Here is a 17,998-nt window from a genome sequence, read left to right on the forward strand (position 1 = left end):
CATGATTTCTCAAATGAGCAGTTACATGAGTCATACAAAGTGTTTTATTTATTTGAGTCAATAGTTGAAAAGAAGCTCTATTCCACAACGTTTTACTTTGCAACAAATCTTAGAACATGGAAGATTTGTGTCATTTGGACGAAGTAGTGGACTCTTTAAACTATCATCCAAATGTTGAAAAATGTGGTTCATATACTAAAATCATCTGATAAAGAGGTCCCCAAAACAAAAAGAGGGCCTGATATATTAGATGTGATCCCCAAAAGTACTCAAATGCCACAAGCAGGCAAAAAAAGTGCAGCACAAATCTTCAACTCGTGGCTCTATCTACTTTTCAATAGTCAAAAAACACCTCATCTCTCCGTCAAAAAGGAAAATGATATTCCCACAATATTTTGTATAACACATTATACAACAATAATGTGTTAAATGAGAGATATTTTTATAAAATTATTTCATTCCAAAACATCCCGCAGACGTTATACAGGAACAATGATCTCTCATGCTAATTAATTTTGATAAGATATATTTTTAGTAAATTTATAAATTTTATTATTTAAAAATAAAAGAAAAATACTTTTTTACCCACTCAACTTGCCTCTCATTTTGACACATTATGTATTTTAATTTTCTTTTTGACTTAATAGTTAAGGAAGTAACTATTCTTCGTTTGCTTCTCTAATTCATCTCAATTCATCATTACAACTTTTTCAAATTTTAATACAAAATATAATAAATAATTCAACTTTTTCAAATCTCAAAATAATAATAATATTAAAAAATAATATTCTAACAATATTTTATCATCTCAACTCAACTCAGTTCAACATCCAAACATAGCTTAGTGTATTGATATTTTTTTTATATTTTTTAAAATGTTTTAAAATGATAAAAAAATATAAATTAACAAATTAAAATAAATAAAAGAATAATTTTGACATAGCGATAAGTTGCAACGGGCTATTTTGAGCGACAGAGTAGCACCGCTCAAAATAAAATCACTTAAAATATAACATGTTAATTTTTCTGGTAAAAAATAATAAAACAACTTCTCTCTTAAAAAAGTTAAAATTGAGGTGGCCACCGAAACAGTGGGGCTGGCTTAAACATGATCGTTACATTATACATATTTTTACAAATTATCTCGTATCATCTCAACTCAACTCAGTTCAACATCCAAACATAGCCTAGTGTATTGATATTTTTTTTTATATTTTTTAAAATGTTTTAAAATGATAAAAAAATATAAATTAACAAATTAAAATAAATAAAAGAATAATTTTGACATAGCGATAAGTTGCAACGGGCTATTTTGAGCGATAGAGTAGCACCGCTCAAAATAAAATCACTTAAAATATAACATGTTAATTTTTCTGGTAAAAAATAATAAAACAACTTCTCTCTTAAAAAAGTTAAAATTGAGGTGGCCACCGAAACAGTGGGGCTGGCTTAAACATGATCGTTACATTATACATATTTTTACAAATTATCTCGTATCATCTCATTTAATCATTATAAATTTTTTAAATTTTTATATAAAATATAATAAATAATTTAATTATTTTAAATATTAAAATAAAAATTATATTTTAATAATATATTATTTAACTTTCATCTCATTTCATATCTGTAATCAATCGAGGCCAAAAGTTGAAAGATTCGATAGAAAAATAATAATAAATATTACAATGCCTATTTAATGTATCTATCTCTTCCATATTTTAGATGCTCAAATAATTTGAAAGAAATCTGAAAGAGTATTAGGAATTCGTATTGATATTTTTGTAATTTATTTGCCAAAATTAAAGTCGTAGATAATCAATTCTCTGCAAGAATATAATGGGTAGTTACTTTCATAAAGCAAAACGTGGGTTCCAACTCTACAGTCTACAACTACTTTTCAAACATGAGTACTTTCTCCGACCTTCAAAAATCGTCTCATTCGAAAAGGAATGGTTTTTAATTTGCATTAAATACTTTGTCACGTATTTTTCAAACAAAAAACAGACCATGTCACGTACCTCACATCTATGTCGGAAAACGACATTATATTGATTAGGGAAATGCTTACCCCAATAAGTTGGTACGATTGCATTTTTTTATTTTTTATTTTTTTTTACTTAATTGTTAAGTAATTATTTTAAAATAAATTTCTATTTTTATTTATTTTTAAAAAATATTTAATGAATTTTAAAAAATATTTTTTTTTAAATAAAGACATTTTTTGGGTGGACTCCGAGTAGCACCGTCCTATTTAATATAAGGACTAATCAATAAATATATGTACATTGTATAAATATATGTATAGTTTGCTCATCTTAATTCGATTCAGATTTATATCTCTAATATCTAAATATCTAACTGTTAAATTATTAAATTTATCTCAATTTAAAATCTTTTTACATGTAAGACTCATAATCTTTTTAACTTTTTATAAATACATCTAAACTCATCTTAATATCTAAATATATATAAATTCATCTTAAATCAAAATTCATTCTACTATCTCAACTAATTATTATTCATAAAAAAATTTAAGTTGACATCCAAACACAACGCAATAATTAATCACATCGTGCAAATGCATGCGCAATCACCTCTTCACTACTTCAGCAAAAATATATTATTATTTTATTTTATATTTAAATCATTGGGAAGAGCTCATCTTTCCCTTGTGAACTACAACCCTATCCTCACTTTAGTTGTGCAGAGTGTTCCGGAGTACTCTCAAGCAAATGTAGCTTTTGTTTGTTTATTCAAAGATGGGGCTCCTTCTGCATGTGATGGTATCCTAGGATAAGCATTCACACGTACCATTCTTTCATGTGCTATACACATTTTAAATATTGAGAAGTGCTATGTATTGATATAAATGTATCACATAAAAATAAACTTACAAGTTGAAATGATTTAGGCTGCATTTGAATGTTAAACTGAGTTGAGTTGAGTTGAGATGATAAAATATTATTAAAATATTATTTTTTAATATTATTATTATTTTAGAATTTGAAAAAGTTAAATTATTTAATATATTTTGTATTAGAATTTGAAAAAGTTGTAATGATGAGGTGAAATGAGTTGAGATGAGTTAACATTCCAAACGAAGCCTTAAATGTGATTTGTTATATTTACTAAATTTATAATCTAACCAATCAGATCATTTTATGATTAAAGTATTACATAAAATGTTTGTTAACACAACATTAAATACAGTAAAATCTATATATATCATGGCTCTCTCTCTTTGAATTATAAAAAAACTTAAGAAAAATTATAAATAAATAAAACCCGAAATGGGTTTGGTTGAGGGTTGATAATAAATGCTGGTTGCTATCATGATGTGTGTAGATGTGGTGGTTATGCCGTTAAATGTTGTTTGTGTGATATACTGCTTTTTACACCATAAAGCTGGGCTACCTGCTCAAACTGGTACAAGTACTTAATTTTTGTGTGGTTTTGCTGGTTTTGCTGCTGGTTTTCCTGTCTTCCTATCATATATATATTGTGTTTATCTCTTTTCAAATCGGAGAAATTAAGTATTTGAATTAAAAAATTATAGCGAGCCAGATCCCTCCAACTGCTTGTATTATTGCTTGCTCGACTTACGTAGCTAGCTGTGGTTATTGCCGCTCTCTTCTTGTTTAGGTGCGCCTATGGATCATCCTTGCTGATTTCTTAGGACACACAAAGTAATGATACACCCAACATTTTTTATAATATATGATATAAAATGAAAGTACTTTTATAATGTGACGCTATTTTTATATGATATTTTATAATAATATTCCTCATTTTAAAATATGATTGTGAAATATGTTATGAAAAATATTGTGTGTTTATCATTTTTTTATTAGTAATATTACATACAGTCATGGAGTGTGTAAGCGCTGTGCAGTCGTTTTGAAAAAGAATCAGGTCTATTATTAAAAAATTATTATTTTTTTCATGTAAGTCTAGCATTTATTCACTTTTTTTAAAGTGATTATACGACGCCTACGCACTCATGACTATAACTATCATTTCTCTTTATATATATATTGGTGTTGTGTTTAATTATAGAATAGTAATGATATATACACAATATATTATATAATATATTACACAATAATATTATAAAATAAGAGTATTATTATAAAATGATGTTATTTTTATAAGATATTTTATAAAAATATTTTTTATTTAAAATATAATTATGTAAAATATTATAAAAAATATTGAGCGGAAATCATTTTCTATTATGGAATTGCTATCACTTGAATAACAGCACCAAAATGTCACTATCAACAACAACTAACCCAAAAGATATCACGTGTCCAAAAATTTCAGAAAATTAGAAAAATAAATAAATAAATAAAGATCACGTGTCCCAACATACATGATCTTTTGGGATGGAAAATCCAGCTCTTGATCTCTACTTACAATCAAGGTCCTACATTCAGATTCCTCAAAAAAAGTCCAGCTTTCAAGTTGTAAGGTTTTTCTTTTTTGTTTTTTTATAATTCAGATGGACCATTGACTTCAAAGAGTGCATTAAAAAAAAAAAAAAACAAGTAGTGGGACGTTAGCTGAAGACCTTAAGAAGGCGGCATTAATCTGCACGGAGAAGGAAGGCCTCCGGCTCACGCAAAATGGAGGCAGAATTAGAACAGAGGAGAGAGTTGGAGGAAGAGGCAGCAGAAGGCGGCGGAGAGTTTGATTTGCAACGAAGGCAGCCTCGGCAGCATAACAATGGCTTTACCACCGCAGTTACCATTAATGGCATGAGTACCACTGCAAGTTTATCCTCCTCCTCCTCCTCAGAGTACAGTCTTGGAGCTGACTTGATCTCTCAGCTTGTTGAAGAAGGTAAGGGAATTAAAACAAAAGTAAACGTCTTTCTGTCTTTTGAGTTTCATAACTAACGACAGGAACATCATGAAAACTAACCAAAAAAAGCAAAGCCTTTCAAGATACAGATATGCTAAAGGTCCCGAAAGTATGTCCCGAATTTTTTTTTTTTTTGTTATTTAGTGATTAAGTAATTATTTTTTAATAATATTGTCAATTTTTTATTTTTTTTTATAAATGTTTATGATGATTAAAAAAATACATAAAAAAAAAAAATGAAATGTAAATTTCGGGACACCAATTCGAAACAAATCTTCGGTAGTAGTATTACTCTTCAAGATAAAAGCTTCAGTACCGCATATGGCAGTATGCTTTATCCTTTATTTTTTAGGGTGGCTCTTCTGGAGATACCGTTAGTTATATTAGTATTTTTTATTTTTTTTATGTATTTTTTAATGTTTTTAAATATTTTTAAAAAAATTAAAAAAATTATAATATTATTAAAAAATATTTTCTTAATTATTAAATAAAAAAAAATTAAAAACTTCTAACAGGAGCCACCAGCGGTAGCCCCAGTCGTAGCTTTTTCCTTATATATATATATATATATATATATATATATATATTGTATAAAAATATGTGTGTCTCTCTATATTCCTACTGGAAGTATAGTCTAGCAATTCATAATGTTTTTCAAGTCCAACCCAAACATTTTTTTAAATAGATATTTTTTTTCCTATTTTTTAAAAATAAAAATCATCAAGTCATTTACCTGGATTTTTGTTAAAAGAGAGAACACAAAAACCAAAACAACCCAGAAAGCACCTCTCACAAAATTTTATCCGAACAACTTTCTCAATTCTATCTATCCAACTCCAACTTTCTCAATTCTCAATTTTATACAAACTCCAATGCAAATTACCTAATTGTTTGAACATATGATCATCTCATTTTTCATCATTTTAGTAGATTTTCTTTATATTTATGTCTGTAATATTAGATGATTGGAGATTATTTATTATATTTTATATGTGAATCTATAATCTAATACTATATCATAAAATGATGAGGGGGAGATAAGAAATTGTACGATGAATATATATATATATATATATATATATATAGTAATGGCACAAACATTCTGCCCATAATTTGCACATGAAGTTGTTCAAACATGGTAGTTACTTGCTGGGTGGTTTACAGGTGAATTCTCGTATGAATCTTTCGCATTAACAAGTGGAGAGGTTAATTTTAATGATTCCAACAATAAATCTACTACTCCTGGAACTGTTATGGTGGATATCGCAACAGAAAGTTTCGGCATTGAAACTATTGACGAACTATCCAAGTCGACTGATCCTCCACCTTCCAGTAAGAACTCATCAATTCAGGAGCAAATTGCAGCTGAGACTTCTATCGATATTGGAGCAATTGAACAAGAAGGGAGGGTTAGCATTGATATCAGAGAAGAGATTGAGGAGCAGAAAGAGACCACAGATTTGTATCTTGAAACGGTATACAAGAAGCCGGCTACATCTGATTTCTATTGCCCCAACTGTCAGGCTTGCATCGACAAGGTTCTTATACGCAGTAGATTAGAGGAGGAAGAACTGAGGTGCCCATCCTGCTTCGCATTTCTAAAACCTCTAGGTACGTATTACATTCTGATAGTATAATTGAAAATACTTGCTTCCATTTCTGATGGAAGCGTGAAATGTGGATGACGGTTGATTTGTGTAAAAGTGAAGTCGAAGTAAGAGGAAAGCAAGAGTTCTCTTTTTGGGTAAGAGAGGAACTCCAAAAGAGCGTAACCACTACGTGTTTGTAAAAATTCTTCTTCGTTCGTCGCATTATTGACTGCTTAGATAGAATAAAAATAGCGTCTTAGTCCGGAATTCTTTATACAACTCTTCGTGATATATGTATTACATTCTTCATTGCATTATTTGATAACTCTGGTGATAATGAAACTGGAGCAATGGTAGTAATTACTCTTGTGAGTCACGAGGATGGTATGATGTTGATGAAGTTATGTTAAACAAAGCCTTCATGAGACTTAAGTTTGAGGGAGCTTTCAATCCTAAAAATGCATAATCTTGCTGGAACTATACCAACAATACATGAGTGCATTACACATACATGGGGGCTTAATGCGTGTTAGCACTTTTCTAGTTCAATTCAGTCGGAAACAACATTTTGAACCATGTAGTTGAAAGGAAAATTGGTCACCAGTGTGTTCCACCATTTAATGGTGCCATGATCAAGGCTTTACTATGAAACAAAAAGTGTTCTGATGGAAACGAACTTATAGCTGAGCCAAAGCATCATGAGGCCTAAGCAAGGTTTGGGCGACAGAATAAAAGGAAATTGGTCTTATTGTCTCTCTCCTCAGTAGGTATCATTCCATTCAATGTTCCTTCATTGATTCTCGATGTTAGTGTGTGTGTGTGTGTACAACACACACCATCTTATTTTGCAATTGGAAAATGCTTGGGCTACAACATTGGGTACTAAATAGACATAAATTAACGTCGCACTGTCGTATGGTAGTAAAATGTAAGTCAATTTTGGAAAAAAGGAAAAACAAAAAAGAAATCGTGTATCAACTAATGTGACACTGAGACGTGCCACGTCATTTGAACGAGTAGGCGCAGAAAAACCCTTTACAAGCAAGGCACATGTATCTAATGTTACCCTGCATGTCATAAAAGAATTGCTGCCATCTACTTATTTGAACTAGCAATATATTTGAAACCTATTCACTGATAAAAAAAATGTTTGGAACCTATTCTTCTGTCACGTATCAACCAATCAATGATGTCACTTGGTATTTATTCCATGGAATTTTATTTACGATTGTTCAATTTTATTTTTGTCAATTGTTGGCTGATCTATTGTAATGAGGGTAATGTGGGTAATCTTAACTTGTCTGTCTCACTTTAACAGGTGACTGGTTCTTTCGAAAGCCAGTACCTACACAAGTCCCAGGTAATTAATATGAACTTCTCCAAGTTTTTGAACTAATGGGCAAAACTTTTCATTCAGTTTTTTATTTCCTAATCATCTCACTATATTACCCAACTGCCCCATCTACAATAATTTTTTTTTTTTTAAACTTTTAAAGCATCTGTTGCGAACACAAAATTTCCTAGACTATATGACCCTTCTTCTTCTTTTTTCATTTTTTCATTTTTTTAACCTTTTTCTCAGCAGAATCCTGGCTTCCCAAGTGGCGAGGAACGCAACCAAAAGAACAGACACCGCATCCACAGAAGTCTCATGTTCCAATCAATACCATTATACAAGGTTCATTAATATTTTGGAATTTTGTATTTATTATTTTACTCATTTTTATTATTATTATTATTATTTTGATAGGATATACTCATTTTTATTAATACTAGTATGTTAATATTAAACTTGGAAACTTGGAAATCCTAGAAAGTTTTGTCTATGGTTTGCCAGTATCTCATTGTGTTTTGTCCTCATGCTTAGCTATAGTTTTCTAATGGTGTCTTCAATGCATTGTTATGCAGGAAATAAAGAGCCCGCTTATCAATTGAAACCAGGGGATACTGTTCTCCCACCACCATCATCAACACTGGAAGCGCGAACTCCCACCGCCCTACAAAGTATAGTCTGTGGTCGCCTGTATCTCATTGTGTTTTGTCTTCGTTCTTAGCTATAGTTTTTTAATGGTGTCTTCAATGCATTGTTATGCAGTAAATAAAGAACCCACTTATCAATTGAAACCGGAGGATACTGTTCATCCAACACCATCGTCGACACTGGAAGCATGGACTCCCACTGCTGTAACAGGCGAAATCCTAGAAAGTATAGTCTGTGGTTGTCTGTATCTCATCGTGTTTTGTCCTCGTGCTTAGCTATAGTTTTCTAATGTTGTCTTCAATGCATTGCCATGCAGGAAATAAAGAGCCCAGTTATCAATCGAAACCAGGGGATACTGTTCGCCCACCACCATCATCGACACTGGAAGCATGGACTCTCACTGCTGTAACTGGAGAAATCCTAGAAAGTATAGTCTGTGGTCGCTGTATCTCATCGTGTTTTGTCCTTGTTCTTAGCTATAGTTTTCTAATGGTGTCTTCAATGCATTGTTATGCAGTAAATAAAGAACCCACTTATCAATTGAAACCGGAGGATACTGTTCATCCAACACCATCATCGACACTGGAAGCATGGACTCCCACTGCTGTAACAGGCGAAATCCTAGAAAGTATAGTCTCTGGTCATCTGTATCTCATCGTGTTTTGTCCCGGTGCTTAGCTATAGTTTTCTAATGGTGTCTTCAATGCATTGTCACGCAGGAAATAAAGATCCCAGTTATCAATCGAAACCAGGGGATACTGTTCATCCAACACCATCATCGACACTGGAAGCATGGACTCCCACTGCTGTAACTGTGGAAATCCTAGAAAGTATAGTCTGTGGTCGCCTGTATCTCATCGTGTTTTGTCCCCATTCTTATATATAGTTTTCTAATGGTGTCTTCAATGTCTTGTTATGCAGTAAATAAAGAACCCACTTATCAATTGAAACCGGAGGATACTGTTCATCCAACACCATCGTCGACACTGGAAACATGGACTCCCACTGCTGTAACGGGCGAAATCCTAGAAAGTATAGTCTCTGGTCGTCTGTATCTCATCATTTTTTGTCCTTGTGCTTAGCTATAGTTTTCAAGTGGTGTCTTCAATGCATTGTCATGCAGGAAATAAAGAGCCCAGTTATCAATCGAAACCAGGGGATACTTTTCATCCAACACCATCATCGACACTGGAAGCACGGACTCCCACTGCTGTAACAGGGGAAATCCTAGAAGGTATAGTCAGTGGTTGCCTGTATCTCATCGTGTTTTTTCCTCGTGCTTTGCTTTAGATTTCATCTGTTGTCTTCAATGCATTGTTATGCAGGAAATAAAGAGCCCACTTATCAGTTGAAACCAGGGGATACTCTTCGCCCACCATTACCATTAACAGCACAAAGTACTCCTGAACAAGATGGCACTATAAAGTTGGAAATCGTAAAAAGTTTGGTCTATGGTGGTTTAACTGAATCAATCGCAAGCTTATCTGTTGTGACATCTGCAGCCAGTGCTGCTGCTTCCACACGTACATGCTTACTCTTTTTTTCCCCTGCTGTTCCTTTAATCTGTTGTGACATCTCCGCATATGAAATAGTTGCAACTACTTTCTGTTTGGTATTAGCCTATTCCAACAGCATAATTTGGTACATAGCTCATTAGGCCCGTCTTACCATACAATATAACCATCATATCATCTCATATCTTTATTTTGAAGATTTGTTATCGTCAATAGTTGAAAACTAAATTAAACTATTTTGAAAACTAATATAAAAGCATTTAAGTAAATTCATCGTACTTAGAATTTTGGTATAAATAGTAATTTAATAATAACATTAGAACAGTGGTCCTAAATAGCTTAATCAACATTATGATTGCCTACCTTCTAAATTTTAGCACATAAGGTAATAAAGATGCATTGTATTTTAATGTATGTGTAAATTAAGTTAGAACAGACTACATGTGGTTATTCAAAATTAGAGCAGAAGTATTATTTTTCATTGCCTATAGTTGCATATACACTTTCGTATCCTAATCTCTGTGTGCGCAAATTTGAATCATCTATCAAAACTTTTCATTCTTTCTCAAAGATTGTTGACAGTTTGATGTTTTATTTTATTTTGGTTATAATTAAACCACTTTCTGATGACAGTGAGCATTCTAGTCTTGGCATTGGCAAACCTGATTGGTGGACTTTTCATCATTGGTCATAATGTGAGTTTTCCTTTTATTTTTATTTTTTCAAAAGTTCCATTGCAGATCTTAAAGAGGAATCGCTTCATACAAAATCCTCATTTATTTATTTTTGTTTCACGAACATCTTTGTCTTGCTTCTCCAACCATTAATGTCAAGAAATGTATGAGGGGTGAGAATTTTTCACCAAACGACTTGTCCATTAATTTTGATCAATATACAGACAAAGATTGAGGCTTAGAACCAAATCATCCATGCATGTGTACACTCGTATGAACATCATATACTAGAGATCATCATTTGAAGTCCCCCCATGTAAGCCAGTATGAGTTGTTGATAGATTCAGATATTCTGCAAAATTTGAGATAAATTGTCCTAGAGATGATTGAAATAAAGTCATAAAAAATCTTCAGTCATTAGATGTTACATAGTTTTTATTAGAATATAATTGAAATAATTAAATTTACTTATTTCCATTAACTTAAATTTTTTAGACAAGTGATGACTTAACATGGTATCAGATGAAGATTCTGAGTTCAAATCTTGACTCCACACTTTACTACGTTTGGGGGGGGGGGGGGGTGTTGAATATAATTGAAATAACTAAGTTTTTTCTTCTCATCAACTTTTTGAGACAAGTGGTGATTTAACTGTTATAGATAGTATCATTAATTTAATTAAATGGCGTCGTATTGAACTTGTTTATGTTTATATAGCTTTTAAGCTTCTTGGTCTTGAACTTTCTTCAGCTTAGGGATTTGAAGAACGAGCAATCCAGAGTGAACTTGAATGAAGCAGAGGAACAAGTGGATCGGTACCTACAAGTACTGGGGCAGAAAAAGAACTTCATGATTCATGCCTCAGTTGCAGTACTATCATTCCTTGTTTTTGGCTTGGTGCCTCCAGTGGTCTATGGCTTCTCATTTTATAAGAGTGACAATAGCTACCTTAAGCTCGCAGTAGTTGCGGCAGCTTCTCTTATAAGCATTACAATACTTGCCATTGCCAAGGCTTACATCAAAAAGCCAACCCGGTGGTACATGTATTTGAGAACTGTAACGTACTACGTTTCGCTTGGGGTCGGGGCCTCTGGTATTTCTTACTTGGCAGGTTACCTGTTCAAGTTACTCATCGATAAGCTAGGTTGGTTCGAGTCAAGTGCAGCTGTCACTCTGTCCCTTCCTGGGATGAGTTCAGTGCCATCTGCACAGGTATCATCCTATTAATATCATGGCATCCAAACATGAATTTTGTAGATGCTGTAGTGCCAATCCAAGCACATTGTCGATGGCAGAGATCTAATTATTATCATTATTAGTCCGTTTTAAGTCCCACTCCCATTCTATTCTATCTGTATGATTCGAATCCTGAGTCAGAACTGCATCCTATTGATGTAATTGGACAAGAAGATTTCCAATTCCATTTATCATTACTGCTTCCAATTCCATTTATCATTACTGCTTCCAATTCCATTTATCATGTTTCAAGCTGTTTTGACGTGTGCTCATAATACCGCTTACCACTCTAAAATAGGCCTGCAAGGTGGGACGTTGAATGTCATAAAACAAACACTTGATTAAGTCATCCTTAACACCAATTGTACTTACTTTAATTGACAACTTACGTTAGTCTCGTTAGACCACGGTCCCACATTGGCAAGTCTTGTGTTGTTGGTGCTATAGATTCTGAACAGGCCTCTAAATTTTGGCGCTAGCTTCATGTGCAGCCTTAGGCCAGCAGTGGAAAAGAGTGACCCAATGTCCGAGAGAACCGACACAAGTGTGGCGAACATTAACCTTGAGACTCATATAGGGAGACCCCTCCAAAGAGAGGAACTCCTTTAAAAAATTGGCGTATGCCGCTATTTGCGGCGCGCACACGGTATTCTTTAGTAAAAGGCGAAAGAATAGTTCGCTCTGTGCGCACCGCGCGGCTGCGTGAGTTGATTGGATTGCTCGCTCTTCATTTTATAATTGCTTTCCTGCGATGACTTCGTCGCTTCTTTCCGGTGTGGGATTCAATTGCCTGTGCAACAATTTCAAAGATGGGGGCCTTACACCTGCTATAATTGTATTTTGGGCTTTAATGAATGTTTGGAAATTAAAAAAGTTTCTTTCAAAATCCTACCCCTTCCACGATGATAGTATGGATTCAATCTCCTTCTGTACACTTGCACTTGCTAATATATTGGGTATTAATGCATTGGGAAAATTTTAAGCACGACTTCAGCTCCAGGAGATGCGGTGCAAGTTGCAACCATTCGAGTAACGCTAGGTATGAGTTTTAGATAGACAAGTTTCATACTAGTCTTTTGTGAAAAAAATAGATCCCACTAATAAAGAATAATTTTTTTTACACTTTTTTAAAGTGGAGTCCACTTTTTTACAAGGACTTACATGGAACTTGTCTATTTAGAATTTATATAAATCATTTCTCTTATCTAAAACCTTCCTTCCCAAGGTCTCTGATATGCCAATTCCCAGTTACTTTGTAAGGATGTCTGATATACCATGCACAACTTGCCTATAGAGGATTTGTTTTTAAGTAAGGGATTTGTGAGGCATCCAGGTCTGTACATCTCTTGTGCTTCAAAGTGAATAATACAGACTTGGAGTAGACAAATCATCATCATCACTATACGTTATGCTATTTAAGTTGCTAGCAAGAACTGCCAAACCTAAAATTCCATCTCCATGAAAGAAAAAAAGAAGAAAATGCAGTATTGAATTTGTCACCTGGATGAAATATTTTATTCACCATTGACAACTTAAAACAGTGTATGCACATAGTCACGACAAATTAGTTACAGTATGTACCTAAATGAAAGATCAATGGGTATTAATTTAAACACTGTAAAAACACTATAATCTTGTTGTGGACTTCTTTTAGGGTATCACACCAAGAATCAATCAAAACATCCATCTCGGAGAAGAATGAACGGCACTTTGCCGGGGTCTGCTGGGCTGCTCTAAGTTGTTTCTCTTCTTCATAATTGAGGATACGGTTGGGCTGAAATAGTCGTTACTCCTTTGAGAAGTTGCTGCTTGAGAATACATCTTCCTTCCATGGATGAAACTCCTCTGCTTTTCTAGCAGTGCCCTGCGAGCCACTGAGTTCCTTTGGTCAATTCCCGATCTATTGTAACTTACACAACTCTGGCTCCGTCCCACTTGCTGAAAATTTCCCTCTCTCGGACCTGTATAATTTCGGCTCTCAGCAGTTTCTGCAGAGTACATGGTCTCTCCCTCACTGCTATACCCATTATGCATCTCTGAAACTTCTATTGGAGATGAATTAGACTGGACCTCGCTTTGTGCCCCATTTACAGAACCTGTTGAGGCAATCTCAGCATCAGCACCAGGACTGGAGACTCCTTTATCCTTTATTTGGTCTGCTCTCGATGGGCTATGTGGAGGAAGTTCCTCGACCCAATTCTCATCAGAGCAAAGGGGCACTTGTTTGGCTAGCTGAGGCAGTACTCCTGCCCTGGTAACCTTTGGAGGGAAATTAATATCCAAAAGCTGAATCGGTGCACTTCCTTTCTTCCTAATAGGAAATGAAGTTAACTTTGGCGATTCATATATTTCTGGAGTCAGAATTCCCTGCACGTAGGTTGCATGCAAATCACTTGTCAGGGTTTCTCCTTCAACATTGTTTGCTCGAGCAGAACAGCTTGGTCCAGGATAATCCCTAGCTTTTGAGATTATATTTGACGAAGATGGGGTTCTATCATCATCAGCTTCTGTTGACTTAAAAACTTGACGCAGTGTGAATGAAGCACAAGAATGCTCACTCTTCTGACCAGCAGACATCAATCGCATGATTGGCAACTTTGGTTTGTTAAGTTCATCGAGGCTGCCTTCCCAATGCTGGTTTAACCAATCACAGACAATTGGAATAGGAATGCCAAATAGCATAGGAAAATCCTTCTTCCAAGATGACGAGGATGATGATGAAGTTGAAGAGGACTTGGCATTTGGTGATGTGGCTAGTTTCATAGGATCACATATCACGAATGCAAGATTGCCATGTACGTCAAATCCAGCAGACCCAGGACTCCATGTTATTCCATCTGTAGAAAGTTTTATGAGATTGTCAGTGGCGATCACCACCTTCCCTTCACCAACTGTTAATTCCTTTTTCTCCGTGTAGCCTAAGAGGTAAACTACACTTCCCAGATCAAGATTTGGTTTAGAACAGGCTTTCAAGTAGTGAGGCTGCTGCCCCTGGGCATTTAAATCTCCGTCCATGGCATCTAAACCCACTATTGTAAGATCTAAAACAGAGCTAGTGATAAAAAACCTGCAACCAGTCAATGAACATGAGAAATGCCATGGAGAACTCCTAATGACACAGAGCCTAGCATAATCCATGACATATTCAGGATGAACGTCACCAAAATATGACAATAGAGAAATAGTATAAGAGATTAAAATTACCAAATCTCATTCCTTACATTAGCCTACAAGAAGGGACTAACTATCCATGATTCTCAATAAAAATACATCGATAATTGAATCGATAATGTTTGCAAGCTTGCATCACTTTTTTTTTATAAGTACAGGCTTGCATCATTAAGATAACAAATCCGGTATTGGTTTTTTTTTTTCTATCCTATTTTGACAATAGAATTTTACTCAAGGTATCTGGGGTTAGGATATTGATCCTGGCAGAACACTGTTACACAGCTACTCATTGACAAGAAGGCCAACAAAGATAAGAGTTACTGAAAATAAAATCAAATGACCATAAGACAGAAATTTTAGAAGCCCAGCCCCAAAGATAAAAGAAAAGGCCTCCCAATCAAGCACTAGGCCTTGAATTCTTTTTTTTTTTTTTTGATAATTCTAGGCCTTGAATTCTTAGATCAACTGAATACACCTCCAACTCTAAGCACGACCTATTTATATTCTAGATTTCCTTTCTCTCATTGACTTCATAACCAAAGTAGGGAAATCATTAGCCGCAAACTACCTTTAGGGTCACAGCATATCTACATGCCAATTAGAGGGAAATTTATTGCACTGCCAAACGATATAAAAATGTCATGGTTAGCCAGTTTCCCATAATATCTGGCCACAAAAGAGAGGGAGAGAGGGGTGTTTCTTCAACTTGGATCACTAAGGAATTTATGATCAAGGCATGCCTGACCCTCTATGTCGAGTCAATCATTCTAATTTTACATATGTTTCAACGATGTCTAAAAAGAATAATCTGCCAGGAAAATAAATTATGAACAACTAGAAAAATTCATATATTATAAAAATTTGATAGATATTATCGAAATTAGATAGATACCGTCTAAATAAAAAATGAAAAGACAGGAAGAAGGAAAAAATAAATCCAAGTTTTAACGGTTAAATTCATAAAACTTTTCAAATTAAGAAAAGATTTACTGGCTTGTCCACACTCCACACTCTCAAGTCATTCAGGCCACTGTCCATCAATCACTTACTTCCACCAGTTCCCATTTCACTGCAAGTGACTCAGCAGTAGCATCACACTCCCGAATCATAATTATCATTTCAAAAAAGGACATGAATACAAACAACTAATTAACATATATACTTCATTGGTGCAAAATCACAGGGCTATAAACTCTAGATTCTGGGACCTACAAAAGTGAGCACCTTCACACTTACTACAGCTACTACAACTTTGCTCACTGATGAGAAGTTTACCAAACTATGCCCATAACCCAAAACAACAAAAAGCAACAAACCCAAAACATTAAATCCCTTCATTCAACCAAAACTTCCCCAAAGAAGAAAGATAACAACTTGACTAATAAACTCGGGAAGTACTGCATTTTTTCAGCAACCAAGCGGAAACGAAAACCCGATACCTGTGGGGAACAAGGCTCGCGGCGACACCGTTTTGGAGCCGGATCTCGAGACTCTCGGCAGATGCCACCGACGGAATATTGGCGTGGGTGGTCAAGAGCAGATTGCGGTGGATCAAGAATCCGGTGCCAGTGCCGGAGATTCCGGCCATGGCGGAGGCTTTGTTAGAGAAAATGGCGGCTTTCATTCTCTCGGACTTACCCACGCCTTTGCAGAAACACAAAGACTCCCTGAGAACGCCCATTTTGGGATGGTTTTTAACAATGGGTTTCGCTCAGAATGGCGGATCTGGCAAGCGTGGCATTGCCATTTGAGTATAGCTTGTTGGGTATTTATTTGAGCTGGAATTTATCGGAAAAACACTTGTCCCTGAGACTGAGAGGGAGGTGAAACTGTGGCCCTGTGGGGGTATGGAGAAAGAGGGATGATGAATGTCTTTTTGGAAAGAGTAATGTCAGGTAAAGTTACAAATTACACATTTTTACCGGGATGGACCTGGTCTGACGAAGTACTCGTGTTGCACTCCTAAAAAATATGTGAGAAATAGTTGCAGTCGTGCGTATAAACTGTATAATTATTTTAAAAAAATAAATTAATATAGAATTTATATAAATAATAATAATAATTTTTTTAAAATAAATTTTATTTATTTTTTAAATAATTACATGATATTTACGTATTTTATGACTATACATGACATCACTCTATATATATATATATATGTATGTATATATAAAAGGACGTTGTTGCAACCACAAGACTCTTCATCGGGGAGAAGGTTATTTGCTCTTTTATATATATATATATTTTAAATTTACTATACATTAGTTAATATTTACTCTCAAATCCTATATTTATAATTTTTTTATGAAATGTTTTTTATAAGGTACAAGGATTTTCATAGGATATGAAAGTGTTTTCATAAGATATAAATGTGAGATGATAAATAATAACCGAAGAAAAAAGTTTTCTAAAAAAACAAATTGACATTTACATTGTTTTTATGGTGATGTTCAATTTTTTATAAAGAGACTACGTGTGGTTTGTTTATTTAGTACCGCAGACTCAGAGTATTCAATGGATTGTACACATGCTACAGCACAATTATTTTCTTTATTATCTTCTTTTTTAAAATGATTTTTTTGTCTAAACTTCAATAGCTGGATGGTATTTCTAAATAATTGTTATTATTTATTTTAAATTGTGTTGACTAAAACATAGTTTTATATGATTTTAAATTACTTAAATATGCATAAGTTTATTCAAAATATATCATATTACTGAAATAATAAAATAAAAAGTAAAGAGTAGTAATAATAAAATATAAAATCAATTACAATTACTCCTTAGTTGCTGTTCTTTTACTTTGTTTTCTTAAGCTTGTACTTCATTGAAGGAAGAAAATATGAAACAATAATTGCATTAAGATACATACATACATTATACATACATACATGGGTGGGTAGAATTGAATAAAAATAAAGAAAAATTTATTCATCATCTATTTTCTCATCATCCACTCATCATCCT

At 33.9% G+C, this 17,998-nt stretch overlaps 2 protein-coding genes and 1 non-coding gene across 5 annotated transcripts; 1 reads left to right on the forward strand and 2 right to left on the reverse strand.

Moving 5' to 3' along the window:
• The first annotated feature begins 4,441 nt into the window (after positions 1-4,441).
• Positions 4,442-12,072, forward strand: LOC121247573 (membrane protein of ER body-like protein). 3 transcript variants are annotated; one of them, XM_041145939.1, is made up of 9 exons: positions 4,442-4,845; positions 6,031-6,477; positions 8,038-8,133; positions 8,364-8,404; positions 8,989-9,064; positions 9,560-9,663; positions 9,821-9,959; positions 10,584-10,645; positions 11,375-12,072. In XM_041145939.1, exons 1-9 carry the CDS (start codon positions 4,629-4,631, stop codon positions 11,849-11,851), a joined length of 1,659 nt encoding a protein of 552 aa, XP_041001873.1. In that variant the 5' UTR covers positions 4,442-4,628; the 3' UTR covers positions 11,852-12,072. The 3 variants fall into 3 exon arrangements, with proteins under 3 accessions (XP_041001873.1, XP_041001872.1, XP_041001874.1); XM_041145938.1 differs by having other exon boundaries at positions 4,446-4,845; positions 9,560-9,670; positions 9,762-9,959; XM_041145940.1 differs by lacking the exons at positions 8,364-8,404; positions 8,989-9,064 and having other exon boundaries at positions 4,451-4,845; positions 9,560-9,670; positions 9,762-9,959.
• Positions 12,073-12,441: 369 nt separating this feature from the next.
• On the reverse strand, positions 12,442-12,560 carry LOC121247941. The gene has a single exon (XR_005937342.1). It is a non-coding gene; the product is annotated as a U5 spliceosomal RNA (small nuclear RNA).
• Positions 12,561-13,347: 787 nt separating this feature from the next.
• On the reverse strand, positions 13,348-16,963 carry LOC121247169. The gene is made up of 2 exons (XM_041145518.1): positions 16,471-16,963; positions 13,348-14,927 (listed from the first exon to the last, which is right to left on the reverse strand). The coding sequence occupies exons 1-2, from the start codon at positions 16,710-16,712 to the stop codon at positions 13,535-13,537; spliced, it is 1,635 nt and encodes a 544-aa protein (XP_041001452.1). The 5' UTR covers positions 16,713-16,963; the 3' UTR covers positions 13,348-13,534.
• Between the last annotated feature and the right edge of the window lie 1,035 nt (positions 16,964-17,998).

This window comes from Juglans microcarpa x Juglans regia, chromosome 1S (genome assembly GCF_004785595.1).
Source record: "Juglans microcarpa x Juglans regia isolate MS1-56 chromosome 1S, Jm3101_v1.0, whole genome shotgun sequence".
NCBI lineage: Eukaryota > Viridiplantae > Streptophyta > Magnoliopsida > Fagales > Juglandaceae > Juglans > Juglans microcarpa x Juglans regia.

Coding starts and splice junctions, on each gene's coding strand:
- LOC121247573 (XM_041145938.1), top strand. CDS start 4,629: ATGGAGGCAGAATTAGAACAGAGGAGAGAGTTGGAGGAAGAGGCAGCA. Junction 8,134..8,363: donor AATCAATACCATTATACAAG/GTTCATTAATAT, acceptor ATTGTTATGCAG/GAAATAAAGAGCCCGCTTAT. Junction 8,405..8,988: donor AATTGAAACCAGGGGATACT/GTTCTCCCACCA, acceptor TTGAAACCGGAG/GATACTGTTCATCCAACACC.
- LOC121247169 (XM_041145518.1), bottom strand. CDS start 16,712: ATGGGCGTTCTCAGGGAGTCTTTGTGTTTCTGCAAAGGCGTGGGTAAG. Junction 14,928..16,470: donor GCGAGCCTTGTTCCCCACAG/GTATCGGGTTTT, acceptor GACTGGTTGCAG/GTTTTTTATCACTAGCTCTG.